Here is a 26,038-nt window from a genome sequence, read left to right as displayed (position 1 = left end):
ACATCCCGTCTGTTCTGGAATATCTGGCAGGCCTCCACTATGATGAGGGGCTCAGTTACAGTGCCATCAACTGCGCCAGAAGTGCCCTATCGACTTACCTATGGCAGGGGACAGAGCGTTACACTGTTGGGACTCACCCACTGGTAACAAAACTTATGATGGGAATTTTTAATACTAATCCCCCAAGAACCAGGTACTCCCAAATATGGGATGTAAGTATTGTCCTGAAGATGCTCAGGAATTGGTCTCCAGCAACAGCTCTGTCCCTGCATAGACTGACATTAAAAACAGTCATGCTAATGGCATTCGTCACGGCACAGAGGGTACAGTCACTGCATAAACTAAGACAGGACAACATGACTTCCTCAACAGAAAATATTACGTTTCATATCTATGACTTAGTAAAGCAGAACAGACAGGGATCAGCAGGCCTCAATATACAATTTAGGTCATACCCAACAGATGACCGTCTCTGTATAGTAAGACATCTGTCGTTATACATGGAGAAAACGAAAATCCTAAGAGGCAATGAGAAGGCACTTTTTGGTCAGCCACAAGCAACCACACAAAAGAGTGACGGTCCAGACCATCTCAAGATGGCTGAAACAGGTGCTAACACAGGCTGGGGTGGATACTAATATTTTAAAATCTCATTCCACCAGGGCTGCAGCTACATCGGCAGCGATACAGTTGGATGTACCAATGGACCAATCCTCAAGGCAGCAGGATGGTCAGGGGAAAAACATTCCAATTATTTTACAACAAACCAGTAATGAAACCTGGAACGTTTGCAGAAACAATTTTAAGTTCTGTAAATTAATTTAAACCCATAAAAAGGGGTTATAATTTTGTGTTAATAAATTTTATGATTTCAATGTCGAATTCATGTCCAAATTATGTTAACACAATTCCTCCTACAGTCATCAAGGCAGACGTGATGCATGGACTCGTTTCCACGGCATGAAATCACAGAGCTTTAAAATCTTCACGTAGTCACTCACGTGACTCCGAAGTAAAATAGTAAGATTAAACGAGAACTTACCAGTTTGAAGTTTGATGTGTATTTTATGAAGAGTTACGATGAGGGATTACGTGCCCTCCGCTCCCACCCTTGATCATCTACTTAACTGGTATCTCTTCTCTAATCTTACTATGTTTAGTCATTACAGTTATCTGTGATTTCACACCGCTGCTTTGAAGAATGACACGCATGCGTCGTGGCGGGCTTCTTCACGTAATCCCTCATCGTAACTCCTCATAAAATACAGATACAGATCAAACTTGTAAGTTCTCGTTTAATCTTACTATTTTTTACTGCTCTCCCCGTGTACTTATCAAATGTGCCCGAGAAGCCTTTGTCACTTTAATCTGTTCATTAAAAGCTCAGAGAAGCCCAGCATTTATTCTCCCAAACAATTGTTGTCCTCTTAGGTTTAGGTTTCTTATTGTCTCATCTTCTATGTGCATATATGTCTAAACTCCTGTCTTCTGTCCTTGCAATATAGCTGAGATCAAGAATAATAATGATGGCTATACTAAACACAGACCAAATATCCTATCTTGTCTGTTAATGCTTCAGTAAATGTACCATAGAACACAGTTATTTTCTTGGTGAATGATCTGTGAGAATCACAGTTAGTAAAAACTAATTTAATATTATCACTTTACTTTACAAGATTATTATGTAAATAAGATCAACTTCCATAATTACACTGCTGAAATCCAGCATCTCCTCTTCACATCACTTCCACTACACCCTCTGCTTCTACCACTGTGCTATTCGAAAACAAGTCAAGTCAAGTCAAGTCAAGTCAAGTCATGTTTATTTGTCACATACACATACGAGATGTGCAGTGAAATGACAGTGGCAATGCTCGCGGACTTTTGTGCAAAAAGACAAACAACCAAACAAACTATAAACACAATCATAACACACATATACCTTTACATAATAAATAATGGAAGGAAAAGCGTTCAGTAGAGTTAGTCCCTGGTGAGATAGACGTTTACAGTCCGAATGGCCTCTGAGAAGAAACTCCTTCTCAACCTCTCTGTTCTCACCGCATGGCAACGGAGGTGTTTGCCTGACCGTAGCAGCTGGAACAGTCCGTTGCAGGGGTGGAAGGGGTCTCTCATGATATTGTTGGCTCTGGAGTTACACCTCCTGATGTACAGTTCCTGCAGGGGGGCAAGTGAAGTTCCCATAGTGCGTTCAGCCGAACGCACTACTCTCTGCAGAGCCTTCTTGTCCTTGGCAGAGCAATTCCCAAACCAGATGGTAATGTTCCCGGACAAGATGCTTTCCACCGCCGCTGCGTAGAAGCGCTGGAGGATCCTCGGAGACACTCTGAATTTCCTCAATTGCCTGAGGTAGTAAAGGCGCTGCCTTGCCTTACTCACGAGTGCTGATTTTTGATAAGATTAAATATAAAATCTTTCTATAATTCAACAATGTCTAAGCAATTATTTAATACTATGCAGTCAACAATATCTCAATCTCTCTACTGCCACAGTCTTGAGCGGCACTGAATTTTTTATGACCCCAATATGAGCTTCTGTTCTTCTACATTATCCTTCACAAAGACTTCCTACTACACCTTGACAATATTCTCTAGCTCCAACAATGCTTCAGAAACCCTTTTCAGCATCTGAATATATGTATTCATGCAACAGTGAGAAAGATTTGACCTGTATCCATTGAAGAACTATTATTGTCATTCTAAATGAAAAATTGAGTACTTTTGAAAAATGTCCTTTAGAAATTCTGCAACAGGACAGCTAAATTGAATGTCTGATGTCCAGCAGGTCCATTTAACTTTGTTATTTGCATGACATTAGATGCATAACACATGCCTGGTCTCTCTGTTCATTAGTCATATGTATGGAGGATTAATTTATGTCCTTCACTATTTACTCTGTTAAAACAAAATGACTCAACAACCAAATACATATGTCTGGATATGAACATTTATGGTCAGGAAATTTTATCATGAAGCACAAATGTATATGCACTATGCAATTGAATTTTGGAAACTGAACCGTGCAACTGGTTTTGGTTTATTTTTGCCATGTGCACTGAGATAAAATGAAAAACATTGTTTGGTTATATCCAGTCAAATCATACTGTACTTTACATGAGTACAATCAAACCATACAGATAGCACAATAAGAAAGATAGCAGAGTTACAGGATTATAGCATTACAGTTACAAAAAATATTATAAATTCTGTTTACCTTGCATAATAAAATGTAACAGAGATCTTGTTGAATTCAGATCGCTGGTTATATCGTTTGTTTCCCTTGACTGCAAGTCTTGATATTCCCAGGAGGTTGGCCACCCATTCATTGACCAGGCCTACATTCATTTACTTTGGCACTCTCAGGGATTACAAAGAGAACACAGATTATAGTGCCCCAGTGTTGCACTAAGAACAGGTGGTCAATAAAATTCAATTGCATCGTACATATAAATTTGTGCTACATGATAAAAATTCACTGACAATAAATTTTCATATCTAGATATACACATTTGGTTGTTGAGAATTTTTATTTTAACATAGTAAATAGTGAAGGACCTAAATCAGGGGTGGGGAACCTGCAGCCTTAAGGCCACATGCAGCCTTCTAGGCCATTAAGTGTGGCCTTTTGAATGAATCCAAATTTTGTAGAACAAATGCTTTTATTTTTATTAATATGTTTTTCTTCATCTTTTATTATCTTTATTTTAATCTTAAAATTAATGTAGTTAAATTACCAAAGAGTAAAAGAAGATTTAATGAAATAATCCTCCATGACTGACGGCCGCAATTAAAACATTAGTAAGTCATGGGCTATTTTAACAAAATAATGTACATTTTGAAGTACATCTAATTGAAGTTTCTTGGATGCGGCCTTATTAGATTACAGCTAACTTAATGCGTCATTCCAACATGAAAATGTTCCCCACCACTGACCTGAAATTAATGAAATTTAATGTAATTTCCCCAGTTCTCAACTTCCCTATTATGATTACCTGATGGGTCTGATTGCCTGAGGAATTCTTTGCTAACAATTTCATTATTGGCAAGCCAATATAACTTTATTCAAGACAATTGTCATTTTCATTCCTTATAAAAGAAATTGGTTCAGTTTGAACAAGGCTAAGAATAAATCTTCAAGTTGCGGCTCTGATAAGTTTGCATTCTATGAATAATCAACATTTTAAACTTAGCCCCAGTTACTTCTCTTATCTTCTATGCTGCTTGCTACCAAACATTTTCATTCTCCAAAGGTCAAGATAGTCTGGACACAGCTGCTGTGCATACCAATACATAATCCTCCTTCTTCCTTTGCCAACCAATAAAGTACAGCCAATAAAGCCCTTCTTCATCAGTCACACCACTACAAATAATTACAAAACTGAATAACTAAGATGGTTCTCACATAAACCAATAACATTAATTTTATCTTAAACTCTTGTTGGGATACGGTGCACAAACTAAGTAATTAGCACTGAAGAGCACTATTACAGCTACCCTCCACAAATAGGACCTGATAAAGATAATAACATAAAATGTGAACTTATCTCAATTCAATGTCTGCTCCTGGATGTTATGATCCGGGTACAACATCTATTTACTGTATTCCAATTCATTCACTGCATTAAATATCAGGCTAATTAGCAAGTGTCCTTCACAACCATAATTGGGAGAAAGCAGGAACAGGGTACTGATTTTGGATGATCAGCTGGCTCAAATGGCCAAATGGCCTACTCCTGCACCTACTTTCTATGTTTCTATAATCTTATTTCGCTGATTAAAGTCAAACCTAAAAAAAACAAATCTTAGATTCAATGTAACATAGAAACACAGAAAATAGGTGCAGGAAGAGGCCATTCGGCCCTTCGAGCCAGCACCGCTATTCATTGTGATCATGGCTGATCATCCCCAATCAATGACCCGTGCCTGCCTTCTCCCCATAATCCCTTGATTCCACTAGCCCCAAGAGCTCTATCTAACTCTCTCTTAAATCCATCCAGTGACTTGGCCCCCACTGCCCTCTGTGGCAGGGCATTCCACAAATTCACAACTCTCTGGGTGAAAACGTTTTTTCTCACCTCAGTCTTAAATGGCTACCCCTTTATTCTAAGACTGTGGCCCCTGGTTCTGGACTCGCCCAACATTGGGAACATTTTTTCTGCATCTAGCTTGTCCAGTCCTTTTATAATTTTATATGTTTCTGTAAGATATCCCCTCATCCTTCTAAACTCCAGTGGATACAAGCCTAGTCTTTTCAATCTTTCCTCATATGACAGTCCCGCCATCCCAGGGATCAATCTTGTGATCCTACGCTGCACTGCCTCAATCACAAGGATATCCTTCCTCAAATTAAGAGACTAAAACTGTACACAATTCTCCAGATGTGGTCTCACCAGAGCCCTATACAACTGCAGAAGAAACAGCTGCAGATGTTATAATACTTTGCTGACCTCTTGTTAATTGAATGTGAAATGACATTGTTTCAGTCGATAATGCTGGTAAGACTGTAATTTCTAGTTGTAAGTCCAGCATATGTGCGCCAAAAAGTCATTACATGCATTAATCATTTTCTCCCTTCAATGATAATTCTTTGAATGTGAAACTGAATTAGTCAACCTGGGGAAATCTCATAGTATTTTCATCTGGCTTCAAGTAGGATTAGATTATTTCGTTTTCATTGTTGAGTAGTGATATATGTCCAAGTTATCTGATATCCTTTCCATTAGCTCCTTTTTATGTTATACTGACCTGAAAGCAGAAACCATGTACTCATGATTGACGCAAGAAGCAAATGGTTGTTGTAGTACCATTACAGTGCTTGAAATAAGATTCAATTTTGCAGGTGAACAAAGACTTTCAATTACGCAATTCCTTTTACGTTCGAAGAATTTTCCATGGTAGTCATAAATGCTGGAGAAACTCAGCGGGTGAGGCAGCATCTATTGAGGGAAGGAAATAGACGACGTTTCAGGTCGAGACCCTTCTTCAGACTGATGTGAGGGTGGGGGGAGGGGAGCAGGAAGAAGAAAGGAAGAGGCAGAGACAGAGGGCTGAGGGAGAGCTGGGAAGGGGAGGAGAAAGCTGGGACTACCTGAAATTGGAGAAGTCAATGTTCATACTGCTGGGGTGTAAACTGCCCAAGCAAAATATGAAATGCTGCTCCTCCAATTTACGGTGGTCCTCACTCTGGCCATGGAGGAGGCCCAGGACAGAGAGGTCGGATTTGGAATGGGAGGGGGAGTTGAAGTGCTGAGCTTCCAGAAGATCAAGTTGGTTATTGTGAACCGAGCGGAGGTGTTGGGCGAAGCAATCGCCAAGCCTATGCTTGGTCTCACCGATGTAGAGCAGCAGACACCTAGAGCAGCGGATGCTATAGATGAGGTTGGAAGAGGTGCAGGTGAACCTCTGCTGCACCTGGAAAGACTGCATGGGTCCTCGAATGGAGTCAAGGGGAGAGGTAAAGCGACAAGTGTAGCATTTCCTGCGGTTGCAAGGGAAAGTGCCAGGGGAGGGGGTGGTTTGGGTGGGAAGGGACAAATTGACCAGGGAGTTATGGAGGGAGCGGTCTCTGCAGAAAGCAGACGGGGGAGGAGATGGGAAGATGTGGCCAGTGGTGGTATCCCGTTGGAGGTGGCGAAAATGTTGGAGGATTATTTGTTGTATGAGACGGCTGGTGGAGTGGAAGGTGAGGACAAGGGGGACTCTGCCCTTGTTACGAGTGGGGGGATGGGGAGTGAGAGCAGAGTTACGGGGTATAGCAGAGACCCTGTTGAGAGCCACATCTATAGTAGAAGAGGGGAACCCCCGTTCCCTGAAGAATTAGGACATCTTCTAAATTTGGCATAGCGCTTTATCAGCCAATTAAGCATTTTTGCACCATTAGCACTGCTTTGTCCCGGTAAAGTGATGATCAATTTGCACACAGCATGCTCCCACAGAAAGCATTGAGACAATTAATTGTAATGAAAGGAACTACAGATGTTGGTTAATATTATACCTTATGATACTTTATTATCACATGTGACATGTCACAATGAAGGAGTTTTACGTTCTCCCTGCGACCGAGTGGAGTTTCTCCAGTTTCCTATATTCCACAGACGTGTAGGTAAATTGGCTTCTGTAAATTGTCCCTAGTGTGTATGGTAGAACTAGTATATAGGTGTTCGCTAGGCAGTGCAGACTTGATGCGTCAAAGAGCCTCTTTCTATGCTTAATCTCTGAACTAAACTAAACAGTTCAATCTGAGGACCCTTCACCAGATAAGTATTGAAGAAAGGTGCAAAACGTTAGCTCTATTTCTCTTTCAGTTCTATTGTAGTTCAACTACTTATCATCCTAATGACGTGAAACTGAAAAGTGATTCGATTATGTGTAGAAAATGGTATCTCTAAAGCTACATGCCTTAACATGAGGCAATAGGTCGGTAGGGGGCGCTGCGAGTTGGCTGCCCTGCCAGCAGGGTGATTGTCATTTCGTCTGACCTTTGGCACTCATGCGACCCATTTTTTGTTTGGTGGTACTCGCGCTGGCAATTTGACGGTGTGTCTAACGGTTAGTTTAGGTGTACTTGTCCTCTTGGTGGTCATTTCGGCCGCCAGGTGTCTTGCTTGTGGCCGAGTCTTGTGATCAGTCCACGCCGATGGGGGGGCACGGTGGGGGGGGGGGGGGGCAACATCTTTGCAGAGATAGGGACGTTTCAGAAACCACTTTCAACAGAGATGCTGGTCGTCTCCTCCACGGAGAGGCAACTTTTTTTCCATGTCTCCTCCCTCGTGGCCTAACAGCATGGTTTGCAGCGGCCTTTCCCTGAGTCAGGTCCGGAGCATCGGCAGCAGGCGCAGCATGGACTTTTCCATCGCGGAGCGGGGGCGAACCCTGGCCGAGTGTCGCCAGAGAGGAGAGCTCCGATCGTGGCCTGGTGACTTTGGCATCATGGGGCTGTGGTCCGCGGAGCTTCTAGCTGCGGGCGTAGCGTGAACTTACCATCTGGAGCCTGGGAACCTTCGCCGGAGCTTGCCGGAGAAGAGCTCCGACTGCCGGCCCGCGGCCTATAAAATCCTGAAACAACGGGCTCCAGAGGGGACCTCCAAACCGCGAAGTGTGTTTGACCGTCCCGACGTCGGAGTTTTGATCATCCCGACGGGAGGGCCTGTACGTCGGGCCGTCCATAGCGGCGACTACGGAGGGTTTATGGCCCCGACCACGTGTGAACAATGGAGGAGGACTGACTGAACTTTGTTGTCTTCCACCACAGTGAAGAATGCTGTGGTGGATGTTTGTGTTAAATTATATTGTGTATTGTGTGTTATTTTTAAGTGTATCGCTGGTGGCAAATTCATTTCACTGCGCCTTCGAGTGCATGTGATGAATAAAATTGACTTTGACTTTGTATCATATTTTATATTGCTATTTAAAATAGTGAAAATTATCACTTCCCACAACTCGGCATTCCTATACAAAGTTAATTACATGTGAAACTACACACAAGATATGAATTGAAGATGTGTTGAGAAATTATGGCACATTTTATCATAATTGCCCAGTGGACATAGGACCATTTTGTTCATGGGTACATTGCAAAATTAAGTGTGCTCCACTTCATACAAGGAAAACTGCATCATGACTGCATCAGAGTTTTAGAAAGCAGAGAAGGCTCAGAATCAAAAGCCCCAAGAGAGCTGAGGAGAGGCATAGAGTCATACAGCATGGAAGCAGGTTCTTTTCCGCAACTTGTCCATCCTTATCAAGTTGTTCTACCTAAGAGAGTCCTATTTGCCCACATTTCCTCTGGCAGATTATTCCATAAACCTATTATCCTCTGTGTGTAAAGACTTGCACATCAGGTTCCTATTAAATCTTTCCTGTCTTGATTAGTACGGGTGTCAGAGGTTATGGGGAGAAGCCAGGAGAATGGGGTTATGAGGGAGTGATAGATCAGCCGTGATTGAATGGCGATGTAGACTAAATGGGCCGGCTGGCCTAATTCTACTATCACTTGATCTTATGATCTCACCTTAAACTGCCCTCTAGTTCTTGATTTTACTTTCCTGGAAAAAGGACTCTGTGCTTTTACCTTCCAGAGTAGTCTGACACGTGGAACTTTATGATAACCAAGATTAACTGCTCTATATTGCCCAGAGTTCATTGACAGGGGCATGCAAAATCATGTCAATGCCTCACAGAGTAGGTTTAGAGATGATGTTTCCCCTGAGTGGGATGTCCAGAGCCAAGAGTCACAGTCTCAAAATAGGGGGTTGGCCATTCAAGACTGAAATGGGAAGAAACTTCTTCAACTAGAGGGCGATGGACATTTGGAATTCTTTACTGGAGAGAGTTGAGAAGGCTCAGTCTCGTTGGAGGGGAGGGGAATGACAGAAAAAGAGTGTGAGCAAAACTGTCTCTCTAGAGAACAATCTTTGATGTGGTTTGTCCCTTCACCAGTGGAAAAAATGCAACTTTGTTTTCCACACATTTTGTCCCAGTGAACTAACTCTCTCATCCCCAAATGGCCTTGGCAGCTAGGTCAATTGAGACCTTCAAGACAGCGGTGCAGTGCAGTTCAGTGGTGCAGAAAGCTTGTGCCCTGTATTTTTTTTTGCCAAATTCTCACAGTAAATTGAAGGATATGCTGTATCTAAATAAATAAATAACTGAACTATAATTAACAAAATAATCTTAGATAAACTGTGGCGAGCTTATGCCAGATACCACAGAAACGCACAGGAAAACCCTAGTTAAACTTTGCTGTGCAGAGGATCAACACATGGCCTGTCCCCAACTACAAGTCTGAGCTCAGTGCACACAGTCCACCCACTCGGCAGCAGTGGCTACACAAAGTCTGGAAGGCTAGTGCTATGCGTATAAACTGGGTGAATAATAACCAGCTACGAAACTGCCAGTATTTATGATTTAGCAAAAATAGTGCTTTCGATTGCAATATTTATTCAGGTTGATTTGGTTTCCCCGTGACAAGTAGTTTTTTTATTCAAATAATTTTTACAGTGTAAAGGTTTGCTGCGCAGAGAGATCGGACAGGAACTGCCAGCTTCAACAAAGCTTAATAGTGTATTGCACTCTTCAAGAGGCACGTCAGCTGGGCGTCATCCCTGTTCGGCTGGCTGTATATATATCTAGAGGTCGCTGACTGCAGTTATTCTTAACTCGCCGCCAGCCTGCAAGGAATATGAATAGTACTCGAGACATTTAACATATCTCCTGTCTGGATTTGCCCCGGCCCCTTACTGCCGTCATAAATTTATTTAAAATTAAGGTGCCAGAACCGAACTGGTTATTCGGGAGTGGGACTGCTTTCGGCAACTTCTGAGGACAACGAGATCAAAATACAAAGCGGGCGGCGTTTGTTCATTGGGAAGTGGACAGCACCGGAGGTCGCGAACGGTTATTCGCTTTTCAAGTTCCCGCAGCCCAAACATGAGGGTTTCGTTGGTAACAACGCTCCTTGTTCTCGCCGCAAGTAAGTGAATTTCACCCAAACCATCGCTCCGAGCGGAGAGATTACACGGGGCAATTTGTATTGTTGTATTGTTTGAAATTCCAACCTAATGTGGGCAGTGGGGGAAAGAGGATATCTTATCAGATGTATGCGCGTCGGCTTGCTGGCCAGTGGAGTGAGTGTTCCGTGGCTTTTTTTTATACTTTCTCAGCATTTATAGTTTCACGTTACACCGAGTTATCACCAATTGTCGCAGTTTTCCTCTTCTCCCTGCGCGCACTTTCCAACCTGTTTTTATCTGTAAAGATTGAAAAAGTAAATAAACGAGTTCCCAATGTTGTTGGTGTTTTCACGGATCGCGTTGTTTTCACGCAGTTTCATACAACCGTGCGGCGGGAGCGGCGATCGATGGCTACGAGAGTGAAGTCACTCGAAGCCGCAGGAGGGGAGAGAAGGATATTCTGTCCATCCTAGGAGGGGTGCTTGAGCAAGAGCCGACTGCGGAGACTGCAGTCGAGCGCTCACCGGCTGAGCGAGCAGTCGAAACGTCGCAAGGTAAAGTTATGAAAGTGTCAGGAATTACGGCTATACTTTCCTCTAGCGGTAGTTTCTCTCACACTTGAACAAAGCGCTTTCATGTGTTGTTGGGGGAGGGGGGTAATCTTCAAGCCACCTATTAAAAGCTCCAGGATACACGAGTCGTATTTTTTTTTCGTATTACGCTTTTTTTTTTAAAGGGAAAATTATGTAGACATCAATGTTTTGTTTATTTTAAACCAGTGGCCGTGTATAAATCTGCGGAAAATTCGACTGTGACTGAGGAGGGGAAGAAGCGCAAAGGGAAACGTGAGAGAAAAAACAAACGTGGCAAGAAAAAGGGTAAAAGAAATCCATGCTACAGAAAGTACAAGGATTACTGCTTCCATGGGGAATGCCGGTACTTGCACCACATTAACGAGGTAGCATGCAGGTATTTACCTTTTCATAGAACAGATATTGAATGTATAAACAAAATGTTGATTATGTCTGGTCAAAGGTAAAGAGTGTCCCGGTCCGTGTGGCAAAACCCGGAACAACAGGACCCTGCGACTTTTATCAATACCTGTGTACCGGACATGCTCTAGACAAAGCGGATACCTTCACAGTTCCCGAGCAAACGAAGAAACGGATAACCATTTGAAATGTAAACAACCCCAGTTTAGTTGCATTTGCATTGCTGTTATCGAATCAAAGGGAGTCGTGCCTCTTTCGGAAATCGGCGCACACACCTTGAAGTCTAGATTTTTGAAAATGACGTTACCATTTACAACCGAAGACAAAAGCTACAAATGAATCCTGCACCTTACAAAATCAAATTTCAGAAAAGTGGAGAGAAAGAAAAACGTTCCATCGTTTGTGAAATGAAACGGGCTGCTGAATTATTTCGTGCCTGTAATAGAAAATATACAAAGAAATATTTAGGGCATGGGATTTAATATGTTAGGAAAGTACAGAAGCTATTGTTAGTGCATTTTTATTACAATTAGTTTACAATATTAGATGGGTTTTACATTATACAGGATAAATGTTAGAGATGTAATGGTTTTTAGTGCATCCACACAGGATTCAAGAACCTTTTATTTAATAATTTATGTGAGTTTTTTTTTAAAATTATGCTTAAATACACGCCACAGTTAATAAGATCAGTGGAAGCAGTACCTTTGTTAGGGTATTTATCGATTTTTGCTTTTGATAAACGATAAGCAAAGTTAAAAAAAACTTATGGATTTCTTTCCAGGTGTTTCCCCGGATATGATGGCATCAGATGCCACAGTTACATTTTAGCCGTGGAACATCCAAAAGATCCAAATGAAAACACAACTACTCTAGCTATTGTGGCCGTGGTCCTCTCATCACTTAGTCTGACTGTAATCCTTGTTCTTCTAGTTCTTGGGTGAGTTCTCGATTTTTATTGTAAAACGTCTAAACGACCGGGAGCCTCGGTGGCAGTGGGGCGTGAGGGAGACAATGGGGACCTGGCGTGGGGAGACCGCTGTGAGGGACGGTGGGAGAACAAAGGGTGGCCCGGTGTGAGGGAGGGGGTGGAACACTCTAGTTTACAATCCTCTGCCCAGGGGATAAGTCTGTTTGTTTGTTTGTTCGTTTGTTCAGGTGAAGGCGCTGGGCACACGACAGCCAGCCAACAGTCGCTTGCTTGTCTTTTTCTTTTTGTTTTCACTTTTAATTTCAAGTTTTTGTGCACCTCGTGTGTTGTGACTAACTGCAGACCAATTTCCCTCCGGGGATGAATAAAATGTATCGTATACTCTGTAACAAATGGACTGCTTAAAACAAGGGAAATTAACATTCCAGATTAAAACATTTAATTGATCATTTGAAAATAGTTCTTTATAACATCCATACTCAACAGCTGCGCTTAAACTGGACTTCCCATCATTAGTGAAATAATACGCATTTTAACAAGTTACTATTATTGCATTATCAACTTTTGGTTTGCTTCTTGATAGGTATCACAGGCGAGTTGCCAGCTATGATGTAAAAAATGAAGAAAAGATTAAACTTGGAAATAATAACAGTCACTGATTTTTAAAAATGGTAAGATTCATGAATTACTCTGAAATTTTATATTGATCATAGAGGAAAAAAAAGTTTAAAAATACTCACATAAGTATGTGTGGTGTAAAGTACCATGGCCTCAGCATGTTGTGCCAAAGAATTTAAACAAAAATACTATATGGCATCATGCCCATTACCCTCTTTAACATGTGCTTCTGCACATATAATAGTATGCTGTCTGCTCCAATTGTGAAATAACTGCCTTGAACTGTGCTTCTAAAATTTGGCTTGCCGTCAGAACCCATATATTACTGTATCATGAGTTTAGAGTACACAACAAAGATAACATTTCTGGCCCCCAATGTTTTATTGTGCAACAAAAACACTGCGGTCACATCACACATAATAGCATGAGCCCCATATACGTTTTTGGAAATATTAAGTTTCTGTGCAACAATGAAGTATGATTACTCACACCCAGAGTCCTTACAACCATTAAGAATGGCAAGACTCTTAGCAGCTGGTCTTAAGAGTGTGGAAAACAGCTTGATAAACTGTTTTAGAGAGGAAGGACACGACACAGGAAATCTTTTGAAGACATTTGTTCATAACAAAGTTATTTTAAAGTTATGTGTAGAGAAATATAGCGTCGGGATCAAAACAATAATTTGTCAACAACTGTTTCCATTTTAGAAACAGTTGTACAAGTGGGACAATGTATTCAATAATTCCAATATCATGCTGGATTCACATGTTCTACTTCCTGCTTTTGAAATAATTATTGAACTTGTTTGCTGATGTGATAAATTTAGCTTGTTTGGATTTGCCTTGAGATTTTGCTTTTCTCTGTCATTAAATGTTCAGTTTATGCTAATGCTTCATTAATTCCATCAATATTCAGTGGCTTTATGAATTTCATTTTAAAGAACATATAAGTCTGATTTGTTTTCATTAGGATATAACCAAATATTTTGTTTTCTAAATCACATAAATGTTATAAATAAAGCAAGAGATCGTGGAATTTTAGTAATAAAACTCCTCAAAATAAGAGATGAGATCCACTGCAATTTGAAGAATTCCAGCCTTGCATAATAATTAGTTTACACCCATATTCTCCCATGCCAGTACTCATAGTTCTTCGCTGTACAGAAACCTAATGTTTCAAAAAAGATATTGCTGCAGGGTAGGAATTATAGTAATATGAGTAGGATGAGTAAATTATTTTATCAGCTACAACCTTGAATACAAGATAGTCACAGGAAAAGTGTTGCAAGTATATGGATCAAATGTTAAGACATTACTGTTTTAGAATCATCATTTTGCATAGAACATAGAACAGTACAGCACAAATACGGGCCCTCAGCCCACAATGTCTGTGCCATAAATAATGCCAAGACTATCTCTTATCTGTCTACACATAATCCACATCCTTCCATTCACTGCTATCCATATGCCTATCCAAAGGTCTCTTAAATGCCCCCTATTTTATCTGCCACAACCACCATAGTGTATTCCAAGCACTCATCGTCCTCTGTAAAAAATAAACTTGCCCTTTAAACTTTGCCCCTCTCATATTAAAACTATGCCCCCTAGTATTTTTACATCCTGGAAAACAGGTTCTGACTGTCTACACTACATATTCCTCTCATAATTTTACATACTTCTATATACTTTTATCAGGTCTCCCTAAAATCTAGAGAAACAATCCAAGTATGTCCAAACTCTCCCCACAGCCAAAACGCCTTAATCCAGTAATCATTCTGGTAAACCTCCTCTGCACCCTTTCCAGAGCCTCCACATCCTTAATGTAATGGGGTGACCAAAACTGCATGCAATACTCCAAACTCCTATAAAGCTGCATCGTGACTTCCTGGCTCTTATATTCAATGCTCCGAATTATGAAAGCGTGCATGCCATATGCTTTCTTTACCACTCTATTACTTGTGTCACTACTTTCAGGGAGTTACGGACTTGGACCCCAAGATCTCTCTGTACATCAATGTACTTAAGGGTCATGCCATTAATTGTACATGTTCCCCTTACATTTGACCTCCCAAAGTGTAACACCTCACACTTGCCTGGATTGAACTCAATCTGTGATTTTTCCACACATTTCTGCAGCTGATCTATATGCTACTGTGTATTTTAACAACCTTCTTCACAGTCTGTGACCCTAACAATCTTGGTGTCATTCACAAACATTTTTATTAACTTTTCTACATTTATGTCCAAGTATATCTATAATATATAATATTTGAATCTTCTTGATCAGCCTACCATAGGGAATATATATACCTCCAGCTTGAATATTGTCCTTCCACCACAATGTATTTTATTATTGTCATTCTGAATAGGACCCAGTCACTGTTAATCCCATGTATTTTAATCTTCTTGATCAGCCTACCATAGGGAACTTCATCAAATGCCTTACTAAAATCCATGAGCCAACACCCACCGTCCTACACTCATTGATCGCTTTGTTGCCTCCTCAAAAACTCGATAAAGTTTTAACATATAATTTCTAATTGCAGGTACAAGATGCCTATAAAAATCTACCTCATTGATGGAAGAAATCATGAAAGAAAAGGAGTGATATAAACAGTCAATTTGTTCATGTATTGAATGAGTAAAGTGACTGCATCCATTGGATGCATATGTATTGCCCAGTAGCTGGGAGACTGTAAATTACAGGTGTACCGACCTTTTGCATTTTCTGATTATACTGTTAATATTTAAAGCAATTTATTTATATCTGGTTCTTAAATTCTCAGTACATATTTATTTTACTATTTTATATCTTAACTTATTTAGGTTATTTGCAACTTACTATTTAAAGCATGTGATTTCTGCTGCTGCCTGTTTAAAATGTGTACACGTGTTCATAGGACATATTTGAATAGTTTCTGATGAAAAATGCCCGCCCCTAACAGTAAATAAATAGCTCATTATGAATTGGTGTAAAATAAATGTTTTTTTATATGTACTAGTCCGATCCATTGGATTCCTTTATTTAAACACAAAGAAATTATTAATACAATTTCACAGAAAATAAACAAATGGTTTGTTAAATGAGTAATCCTGAAATTAGTTATTGAAATACTGTATGCATAGAATATTTATATTTTAGTAATTTTCAATAAAATAATAACATAAATATCATTCTCTACTATCTCTGAGAAAGACAACCTTCATGGATGGTTCAATTGATAAATATTCGGTTTGGTATGTCATTAGCTGTATCCAGAAAATATGTATCTTTGATTTGTGATAAATTGGCTCTTCTAAAGTGGTTGCTATTCTTGGGCTGCAAAAATACAAATTGGATACAGCAAATGGATCCATGTCTCCAATTCTGTTTGCTATCCAAAGACTGCTGCTAGTACAGCAAATGCATGGATGCTGGGCATAGGTAAATTTGGGCAGTATTACCCATATCCAAATAGCCTTAAAGCACTCATGTCTAGACTTAGGTATGAAGATGGGATACCAGACTACACACGGAGCCTGCAGGATCATCATAAGTATCAATTGCCATCTTCAGAAGAGGAGGACTCGAATCTAAAATAGAATATTAAAGGGGGAAGGGGGGAGAAGTGAAAATTAGATACGTAGTTTGCATTAATGCATATTTGCATATATGGAAAAATCCACATAAATGGAGTCCAATTTTATGCTTTAGTAATACTAATTGGTGAAGTTAAATGAATGACCACTTATCTTGATGGCCTAGGTAGTCAAGTTCTGCGAACAATAGAAAATGTCGCAATATAAAAACTAACGTAACGTGGGGTGGGGTTTGAGGTACTACAAACCAGTAATTGATATTTTGAAAATGAGAGGGCATTTGATGAAAAGGTTGGATTTCCACATTTAAATATCAGATCCTGTGATCACACCCTGAAGAAGTGCTGAGTTTGGTCCGTGGAGCTAGGAAGGGTTTCAGCCCGAAACGTTGCCTATTTCCTTCGCTCCATAGATGCTGCTGCACCCGCTGAGTTTCTCCAGCATTTTTTGTGTACCTTCGTAAGTAGTAGAAGTAGTTAAAGTCCTACTCTGATCATTATGATCTCTGTTGGAACAGAAAGACATCAGATGATGACCGTATTAAGTTTATCTGGTTGTCTCATACTTTAGCAATGTATTAACACAGACCATCTCGTCCAGGGGTAACTAAATTGTGGCCAGTAGCCACATACAATTCCAGTCCTAGAGTCTCATTCCCAGAATCCTAAGGAGCTTAGTCCTAATTTCACATTTATTTTTGATTTGCTGGCTTGTCTTTTGCGTTCCCAAATTCTTGAAAGGGTTGTTCTGCTGGTCCATTGGTGAATTAATTCTAAATTAAATTCTTTTTGTTAGTACCAAATAAGGATTCATCCATTAGAATGGCAAAATAATAGCTTCTGCGTTCCTGCGGAAGAATGATCTCTTGCACAAAATATTGGACCTAGTGTAAGTAACTAAGAGAAAAGTTTGAGGAAAGAAACAAAACCATTCTAATGTATGGAGAATAATTTGGGAGCAACATCATATTTTGCTAATAGTAAGATATCCCATGATATATTTTCCAATCTTATATCTATTTGGCATTTTTAAAGCAGCTAATCGTTCCAATGTGCATTCCAGTACAGCTGTTTAATTAGTCTAGTGGAATTCTTATTCTTGACCCTCTGACATATATTTTCCAATGGTAATTAAAATGAAAACCTTTGAGTTGACAAAAATTTAAATCAAGTGCATGTTTTAAATTCAATTTTTCTAATGTTACATTCCCTGCAGTTTTTAATACCAGCTCCGACAATGGATTTGCCATACAATTTTAGAATTCCTCAGAAGATATTCTGATTTAATACTGCAACTGTTAAAAGTCAATGAAAATCAGTACAAAGTTACAGCAAGAAATTGGAAAACAATACGTTGGCCTTTGTTGCGAAAGGATTTAAGTGCAAGGGTTAATGATACAATGGTTCAATGGTATTTTATTGTCACATGTATCTAGGTACAGTGAAATTCTTGTTTTGCATATAATTCAGTAACAATCTTACAATACATAAGCACACTCATATCTCCCAACAAGATCGTAAGAATAGGAGATTACTACACTGAGAAGTACACAAAGGTCGCCACTTCTCTGGCACCATCTTCTACCCTTCGTAGAGTCATAAAGTGTGGAAACAGGCCCTTCAGACCAACATGCCCACACCGGCCAATGTGTCCCAGCTACACTGGTCCCACCTGCCTGCGCTTGGTCCATATCCATCCAAACCCGTCCTATCCATGTACCTGTCTAACTGTTTCTTAAACGTTAGGACAATCCCAGCCTCAACTACCTCCTCTGGCAGCTTGTTCCATACCCTTTGTGTGAAAATGTTACCCCTCAGATTCCTATTAAATCTTTTCCCCTTCACCTTGAACTGGTCCTTGAATCCCCAACTCTGGGCCAGAGTTTTGTGCATCTACCCAATCTATCCCCCTCATGATTCTATACACCTCTCTTAAGATCACCCCTCATCCTCCTGCGTGCCAAGGAATAGAGACCCAGCCTACTCAACCTCTTCCTGTAGCTCAGACCCTCTAGTCCTGGCAACATCCTCATAAATCTTCTCTGAACCCTTTCAAGCTTGACAATATGTTTCGTACAACACGGTGCCCAGAACCGAACACAATATTCTAAATGCGGTCTCACCAACGTCTTATACAACTGCAACATGACCTCCCAACTCAATACTCTGACTGATGAAGGCCAATGTGCCAAAAGCCTTTTTGACCACCTTATGTACCTGTGACTCGGCCTTCAAGGAACCTTGCACCTGCACTCCTAGATCCCTCTGCTCTACAACACTCCCCAGAGGCCTACCATTCACTGTGTAGGTCCTGCCTTTGTTAGACGTCCCAATATGCAACGCCTCACATTTCTCTGTATTAAATTCCATCAACTATTCCTCAGTCCACTTGGTCAATCGATCAAGATCCTGCTGCAATTTTTCACAACCATCTTCACTATCTGCAAAACCACCGACTTTTGTATCACCAGCATACTTGCTAATCTTGCCCTGCATGTTCTCATCCAAATCATTGATGTAGATGACAAACAGTAACGGGCCTAGCACCAAATCCTGAGGCACACAACTAGTCACAGGCCAACAGTCCAAGAAGCAACCTTTCACCATCACCCTCTGCTTCCTTCCATGGAGCCAATTTGCTATCCATTCAGCTATTTCTCCTTGAATCCCATGCGATCTAACTTTCCAGAGCAGCCTACCATGAGGAACCTTGTCGAATGCCTTACTGAAATCCATGTACACATCTTCAGCTCTGCCCTCATCGACCTTCTGGTCAGGTCTTCAAAAAAATCAATCATATTGAGAGACACGACCTCCCACGTATAAAACTATGCTTATTATCCCTAATCATCCCTTGCCCATCCAAACCTTCCAACTAAAAATGTTAAGCTCACCGGCCTATAGTTCCCAGTGTTTTCACTGCAGCCCTTCTTGAATAGAGGCACAATATTTGCCACCCTCCAGTCTTCCAGCACCTCCTGCATTTAAGGAAAACTGATAAATTTCAACCAGAGCTCCCACAATTTCCTCTCTAGTTTCCTACAATATCCTCGGATATATTTGATCAGGCCCTGGAGATTTGTCTACCTTCATACATGATAGTACCTTCAGTACTTCTTCGACGGTAGCACTGACTGCTCTCAAGACATTTCCGTTGACTGCCCCAAGTTCCAACGTCCTGTCTTTCTCCTCAGTAAATACAGAGTAGAAAGTTTCATATTTCTTTAAAAATGTAGACAATAGACAATAGGTGCAGGTGTAGGCCATTCTGCCCTTCGAGCCAGCACCTCCATTCAATGTGATCATTGCTGATCATCCCCAATCAGTACCCCGTTCCTGCCTTCTCCCCATATCCCCTGACCCCTGTTCCTGCCTCCCTATTCCCCTGATTCTGCTATCCCTGACCCTATCTAGCTCTCTCTTGCCTGCCTCCCCATAGGCAGAGAATTCCCTGACTTAACTTGTTGTAGTCCTGCCTTGACCTTCCCCTATATGGCACCTAGAGTTGCAGGGGTTGGCTTGCCTGGCAATGATGTTGGTGCAATGTCAGATTTGCAAGCTTGTCTGACCTCTCTGGGACTTCCAGTGGCGCAAAATAGAAGCTGGGATGTAATGTTAAAATTGTACAAGGCATTGGTGAGACCAAATCTGGAGTATGGTGTACAATTTTGGTTGCCCAATTATAGGAAGGATGTCAACAAAATAGAGAGAGTACAGAGGAGATTTACTAGAATGTTGCCTGGGTTTCAACAACTAAGTTACAGAGATAGGTTGAATAGGTTAGGTCTTTATTCTCTGGAGCGCAGAAGGTTAAGGGGGGACCTGATAGAGGTCTTTAAAATGATGAGAGGGATAGACAGAGTTGATGTGGCAAGCTTTTCCCTTTGAGAATAGGGAAGATTCAAACAAGAGGACATGACTTCAGAATTAAGGGACAGAAGTTTAGGGGTAATATGAGGGGGAACTTCTTTACTCAGAGAGTGGTAGCGGTGTGGAATGAAATGAAATGAAAAAATGAAATGATTCAATTTATTGTCATTGTCAGTGTACAGTACAGAGACAACGAAATGCATTTTTAGCATCTCCCTTGAAAGGGAGACACAGGGCGTCGCGGTGTGCCCGCGCCTGCCGCCGTAACATTTGAGCTTCCAGTGGAAGTGGTGGAGGCAGGTTCATTGGTATCATTTAAAAATAAATTGGATAGGCATATGGATGAGAAGGGAATGGAGGGTTATGGTATGAGTGCAGGCAGGTGGGACTAAGGGGAAAAAAACATTTGTTCGGCACGGACTTGTAGGGCCGAGATGGCCTGTTTCCGTGCTGTAATTGTTATATGGTTATATGGTTATAATACAAGTGATCCCCAGACTGCTGCAGAGCCTCCTATGGCCCACTCCACAGACAAATGGATCCAGTCATGTAGACCCATGAACGCAACGACCCTTCGATAATCTCCGCTCCGACTCTGACTCTATGCGCTGGGGTGCCTCCTGCTGTCCCCCACACAACCTCAGAACATGCAGAGCGCCTCTGGGGGCATGTGAGGTGAGCGCACAGCCCACTCACTGGCAAAGTTCCTCTCATCCTTCAGCCACCATCTGACATTGTACTGAAATGTTTTATGGACCTGGTAAGACCCCCCATCTTGAATATTTGTACTGATCTGTCTCCCCTTAAAATATATGCTTGTAACAGGATGTGTGTGTGTGTGTGTGTCAAATATCACCAACTTTATTCCTGGTAGAAAATTGACTACCGTACAAATTGAGATTGAGCAGACTGGCAAAGAGGTTTATTCTTACTTCTTTTAGTTTATTTTTAAGAATAACACAGAAGACAACCTTTCAACCCTTTGGGTGTCTGCTGACTTTCAGAACAGTGCCATCAGTCCTTCTCCATGCTCATTTCCCTGTAGAGGCAAATTTCCCCGTAGAACTCCAGATGCTGGTTTACAAAAAATGACACATAGAGCAGGAGTAACTCAGCAGGATCTCTGGAGAACATGAATAGGTGATGTTTTGGTTCAGAACACTCCTTCAAACTGATTGTATGCGCTGGGGTGCAAGAAGATTACGGAGAGTCGGTTTGTCAAGGAAGACTCTCTAACTTCTACAGTTGCACAGTAGAGTAGCATACTGCTCAATAGAGTTGCATCGTGGCTTGGTTCGGCAATTTGAGCGCCCTGGAGAGGAAAAGACTACAAAAATTAGTAAACACTGCCCAGTCCATCATCGGCTCTGACCTTCCTTCCATTGAGGGGATCTATCGCAGTCGCTGCCTCAAAAAGGTTGGCAGTATCATCAAAGACCCACACCATCCTGGCCACACACTCATCTCCCTGCTACCTTCAGGTAGAAGGTACAGGAGCCTGAAGACTGCAACAACCAGGTTCAGGAATAGCTACTTCCCCACAGCCATCAGGCTATTAAACCTAGCTCGGACAAAACTCTGATTATTAATAACCACTTTCTGCTATTTGCACTTTATCAGTTTATTTATTCATGTGTGTATATATTTATATCATGGTATATGGACACACTGATTTGTTTTGTAGTAAATGTCTACTATTTTCTGTGTGCTTAAGCAAAGCAAGAATTTCATTGTCCTATACAGGGACACATGACAATAAACTCACTCACTTGAACTTGTAGGGGGAAGGTTGGAAGAGAGGAAGGGCTGGAATTCTCTGCCACAGAAGGTAGTTGAGGCCAGTTCATTGGCTATATTTAAGAGGGAGTTAGATGTGGTCCTTGTGGCTAAAGGGATCAAGGGGTATGGAGAGAAGGCAGGTACAGGATACTGAGTTGGATGATCAGCCATGATCATATTGAATAGCGGTGCAGGCTTGAAGGGCCGAATGGCCTACTCCTACACCTATTTTCTTTGTTTGTATGTAATAGGTGAAAACCTCCCTTGCCTGTGTTCACCTATTATCTGCCGCACTTTGTCCTGCCCCTCCTCTCTTCCAGCTTTGTTATCCCCCTCCACGCCCACTGTCAGCATGAAGGAGGATCCTGACCCGAAACATCACCTATCCATGTTCTCCACAGATGGGGTCTGACCTGCTGAGTTACTACAGCACTTTGTGTCCTATTTCCCTGCTCCTTTTTCTCAGACATGCCCATTATCCTCTTCCTACCCCTTCCCCACAAGCTCTATCACACCAGGAAAAAACTACAATACTTAATTAACCTAACACCTAGCAATCTTGCATCTTTGGAATCTTGAAGGATGCTGGAAACATGGGAAAAACCTATGTGGTCACAGGGAGAACATACAAACTGTACACAGACATCTCAGGAGATTTGAATTGAATCCAGGTTGCTGAAACTGTGAAGTCTACACAGGGTGCAGTGCCACTGTGCCACCCTTTACACTCTTAGCTATCCTTATTTAGGGCATCCAGAGTTGATTTCTAACTATCATGATAAGACAGAGCAGCAACTAACATTGTCGCAAGTGACTAGTTTTTCACAAGCTTTTCCAAATCTTGTTCTTGTTTATTTATGGGAACTAACTTGTGCTTCACCTAGAAGCATTTGTTGGAAGAATCCTGTAACCAACCAGGACAGGATTTAACAGCTTTTTCTGTTTTAACAGCTTTTTCTATTTCCTATCTCAGGAGACCAACAGCAGCACTTCTGCAATTCTTCAGGATGTGACCAAGGGAACAAATACTTGATTGTGGACACATTACCTTTTCATCAAATGGCCACTCACACTTAAATAGTTTAAATGGTACTGTAAAGTTGAATTATAGTTTGTCAATTAAAAATATTCCTGTAAAGAAAATTCAATCTTGAAGTTTGAGATAATATAATTTGATGAAGGAAAACAAGGCAAGACAATATACACTGTGGCAAAATGGGTTAGAAGAATGTGTTTTTTTAAAGTGCATGTCCTCATATGTTTTAATTAGGAAAGCTGGTTTAAAAAAGTATATACTGTAGACAGCTAACGTAGAATAGTGTAGAGCTTTCTGTACGCAGCGTGGATAGAGTAGATGTGGAAAGGATGTTTCCACTAGTGGGAGATAATAGGACTAGAGGTCATAGCCGCAAATATAAAGGATGTTCTTTTAGGAAGGACAGGAGGATGAATTTCTTTAGTCAGAGAGTGGTGATTTATGAGGATGTTGCCTGGATTGCGGAATTTAATTGTGGTGCAAGGTTAGATTGGATGCGATTGTTTGCTTTGCTAACTGGGGAGATTGAATAAAAATATGTATAGAAATTGGAAAGTTTTAGAAAGTTTGAACAGAATAGAACTATTTAATCAATAGAGGTTTTTTTTAAAACTAGTAAACATCAATTTCAGGCTATTGTAAAAAGAACTAGGTGGGATTTTTTTTTTTACCTATGGGGTGATAGGGAGGGTTAAAAAATTAATGGATGTAAAGATGGTGGAAGCAGAGATTCAAAGGTAAATAGAAGAGCCCTGTTATAGCCTACTGGTGCTCGTACTCAAATTAACCCAAATTGCTTTTCATGGTAGGTATGATCATGATGGACTAAATGGCACCAATTCTATATCACAAATCTATATAATTCTATATGGCATCCAACTCAATCCACATTGATAATTGGATTTGATCCAATTTCCAATTCTGTAAGTGCATAGAGGAATGCATGTCAAAGAAAGGAATCCAAGTATTCCTCAACCAGAAACCATGAATGAACAATTAAGTCCATCCCCAGGTGAAGGCCATGACCACTGTGTACAAGTCAAACAATCTTGAGTGGTACAAGAAACCTTGCCACGATCTTCGCAAAGCCATCAGGAACGCCAAGAGACAATACTTGGACAAACTTGAATGCAAGTATAACCACTCAGACACCTTGCGAACGTGCCAAGGCTTGCATACTATAACTGGCTATAAAGCCATACCAGGCAGCATCACAGGCGACAGTTCAGCCCCCTGCCTGTTGAACTTAAAGCATTCTATGTTTATTTTGAGCAGAAGACCAACAGGGCAATAACATCCATTTCGAAAGATTTGAGTATGCTTGTTCCTATGGTCACCCTTGCAGAAGTAAGACCGGCCTTCTGGAGGGTGAACCCTCAAAGGCAACTGGCTCAGATGGAGTCCTTGGCTCTGCCCTTAGGGACAGCACGGACCAACAAGAGTGTTCATGGACATCTTTACTCTTTTGCTATTCCATTCTGAGGTACTCACTTGCTTCAGGAAGACCACTTTCATCCTGGTGCCAAAGAAAAGCAAAATCTCATGCATTAATAACTAATATCCAGTGGCCTTGACTTCCACCATCATGAAGTGCTTTGAGAGGCCGATTATGACACATGAACTCCAACCTACTAAGCAGACTTGATCCACTGCAGTTTGCTTACCCCCACCACAGGTCCACGGCTGGTGCTGTCTCCCTGGACCTACACTCATCCCTGGATAAGAAGGACACCCTATATCAGACTCCTATTCAACAACCATACATTTGCTTTCAATACCATTATCCCAACAAAACTCATCTCCAAATTTGTGGAACTTGGAGTCACCACTCATCTCTGCAACTGAATCCTCAGCTTCCTGTCCAACAGGCCACAATCAGTGAGGATAGGTGACCAATTATCCTCCGTAATAATTCACAACACTGAAGCCCCGCAAGGATATGTTCTTAGCCCCCTACTATACTCCTTATACACTCGTGACTGTGCAGCCAAATACCAATCCAACTCAATCTACAAGTTCCCAGACGACACCACTATAGTGGGCTGGATATCAAATAATGGCGAGATGAGTACAGAAATGAGATTGAGAACCTTGTAATTTAGTACCAAGACAACAACTTCTCCATCAAAGGTAGACAAAAATGCTGGAGAAACTCAGTGGATGAGGCAGCATTTATGGAGCGATGGAATAAGTGACGTTTCGGGTCGAGGCCCTTCTTCAGACTGATGTGGGGGTGGGGGGAGGTGGGAAGAAGAAAGGAAGAGGCGGAGACAGTGTGCTGTTTGAGAGCTGGAAAGGGTTGGGGAAGGAGGGGGAAAGCAAGGACTACCTGAAATTGGAGAAGTCAATGTTCATACTGCTGGGGTGTAAACTACCCAAGCGAAATATGAGATGCTGCTCCTCCAATTTGTGGTGGGATTCACTCTGGCCATGGAGGAGGCCCAGGACAGAAAGGTCGGATACGGAATGGGAGGTGGAGTTGAAGTGCTGAGCCACCGGGAGATCAGGTTGGTTATTGCGAACTGTGCGGTGGTGTTGGGCGAAGCGATCGCCAAGCCTACACGTGGTTTCACTGATGTAGAGCAGTTGACACCTAGAGCAGTGGATGCAATATTTGAGGTTGGAGGAGGTGCAGGTGAATCTCTGCCTCACCTGGAAAGACTGCTTGGGTCCTTGGATGGAGTCGAGGGGGGAGGTAAAGCGCCAAGTGTAGCATTTCCTGCTACAATGTCAGAGTAGCATTTCCTGCTACTTCACCCTCAAT

At 41.4% G+C, this 26,038-nt stretch overlaps 2 protein-coding genes across 5 annotated transcripts in view; both read left to right on the top strand.

Annotated features, from left to right (window-relative positions):
* Window positions 1-26,038, top strand: part of pfdn1 (prefoldin subunit 1) — a 374,815-nt gene that overhangs the window by 284,743 nt on the left and 64,034 nt on the right. The gene's annotated exons all lie outside the window — the stretch shown is intronic.
* LOC129701733 (proheparin-binding EGF-like growth factor) lies at window positions 10,029-16,095 on the top strand. Its single transcript, XM_055643121.1, has 6 exons — window positions 10,029-10,491; window positions 10,846-11,025; window positions 11,251-11,440; window positions 12,248-12,403; window positions 12,978-13,065; window positions 15,558-16,095. The coding sequence occupies exons 1-5, from the start codon at window positions 10,449-10,451 to the stop codon at window positions 13,051-13,053; spliced, it is 645 nt and encodes a 214-aa protein (XP_055499096.1). The 5' UTR covers window positions 10,029-10,448; the 3' UTR covers window positions 13,054-13,065; window positions 15,558-16,095.

Source organism: Leucoraja erinacea, chromosome 11 (genome assembly GCF_028641065.1).
Source record: "Leucoraja erinacea ecotype New England chromosome 11, Leri_hhj_1, whole genome shotgun sequence".
NCBI classification, from domain to species: domain Eukaryota; kingdom Metazoa; phylum Chordata; class Chondrichthyes; order Rajiformes; family Rajidae; genus Leucoraja; species Leucoraja erinaceus.
The sequence above is the reverse complement of the archived record's forward strand: the minus strand, read 5'-3'. Positions and strand labels throughout refer to the sequence as shown.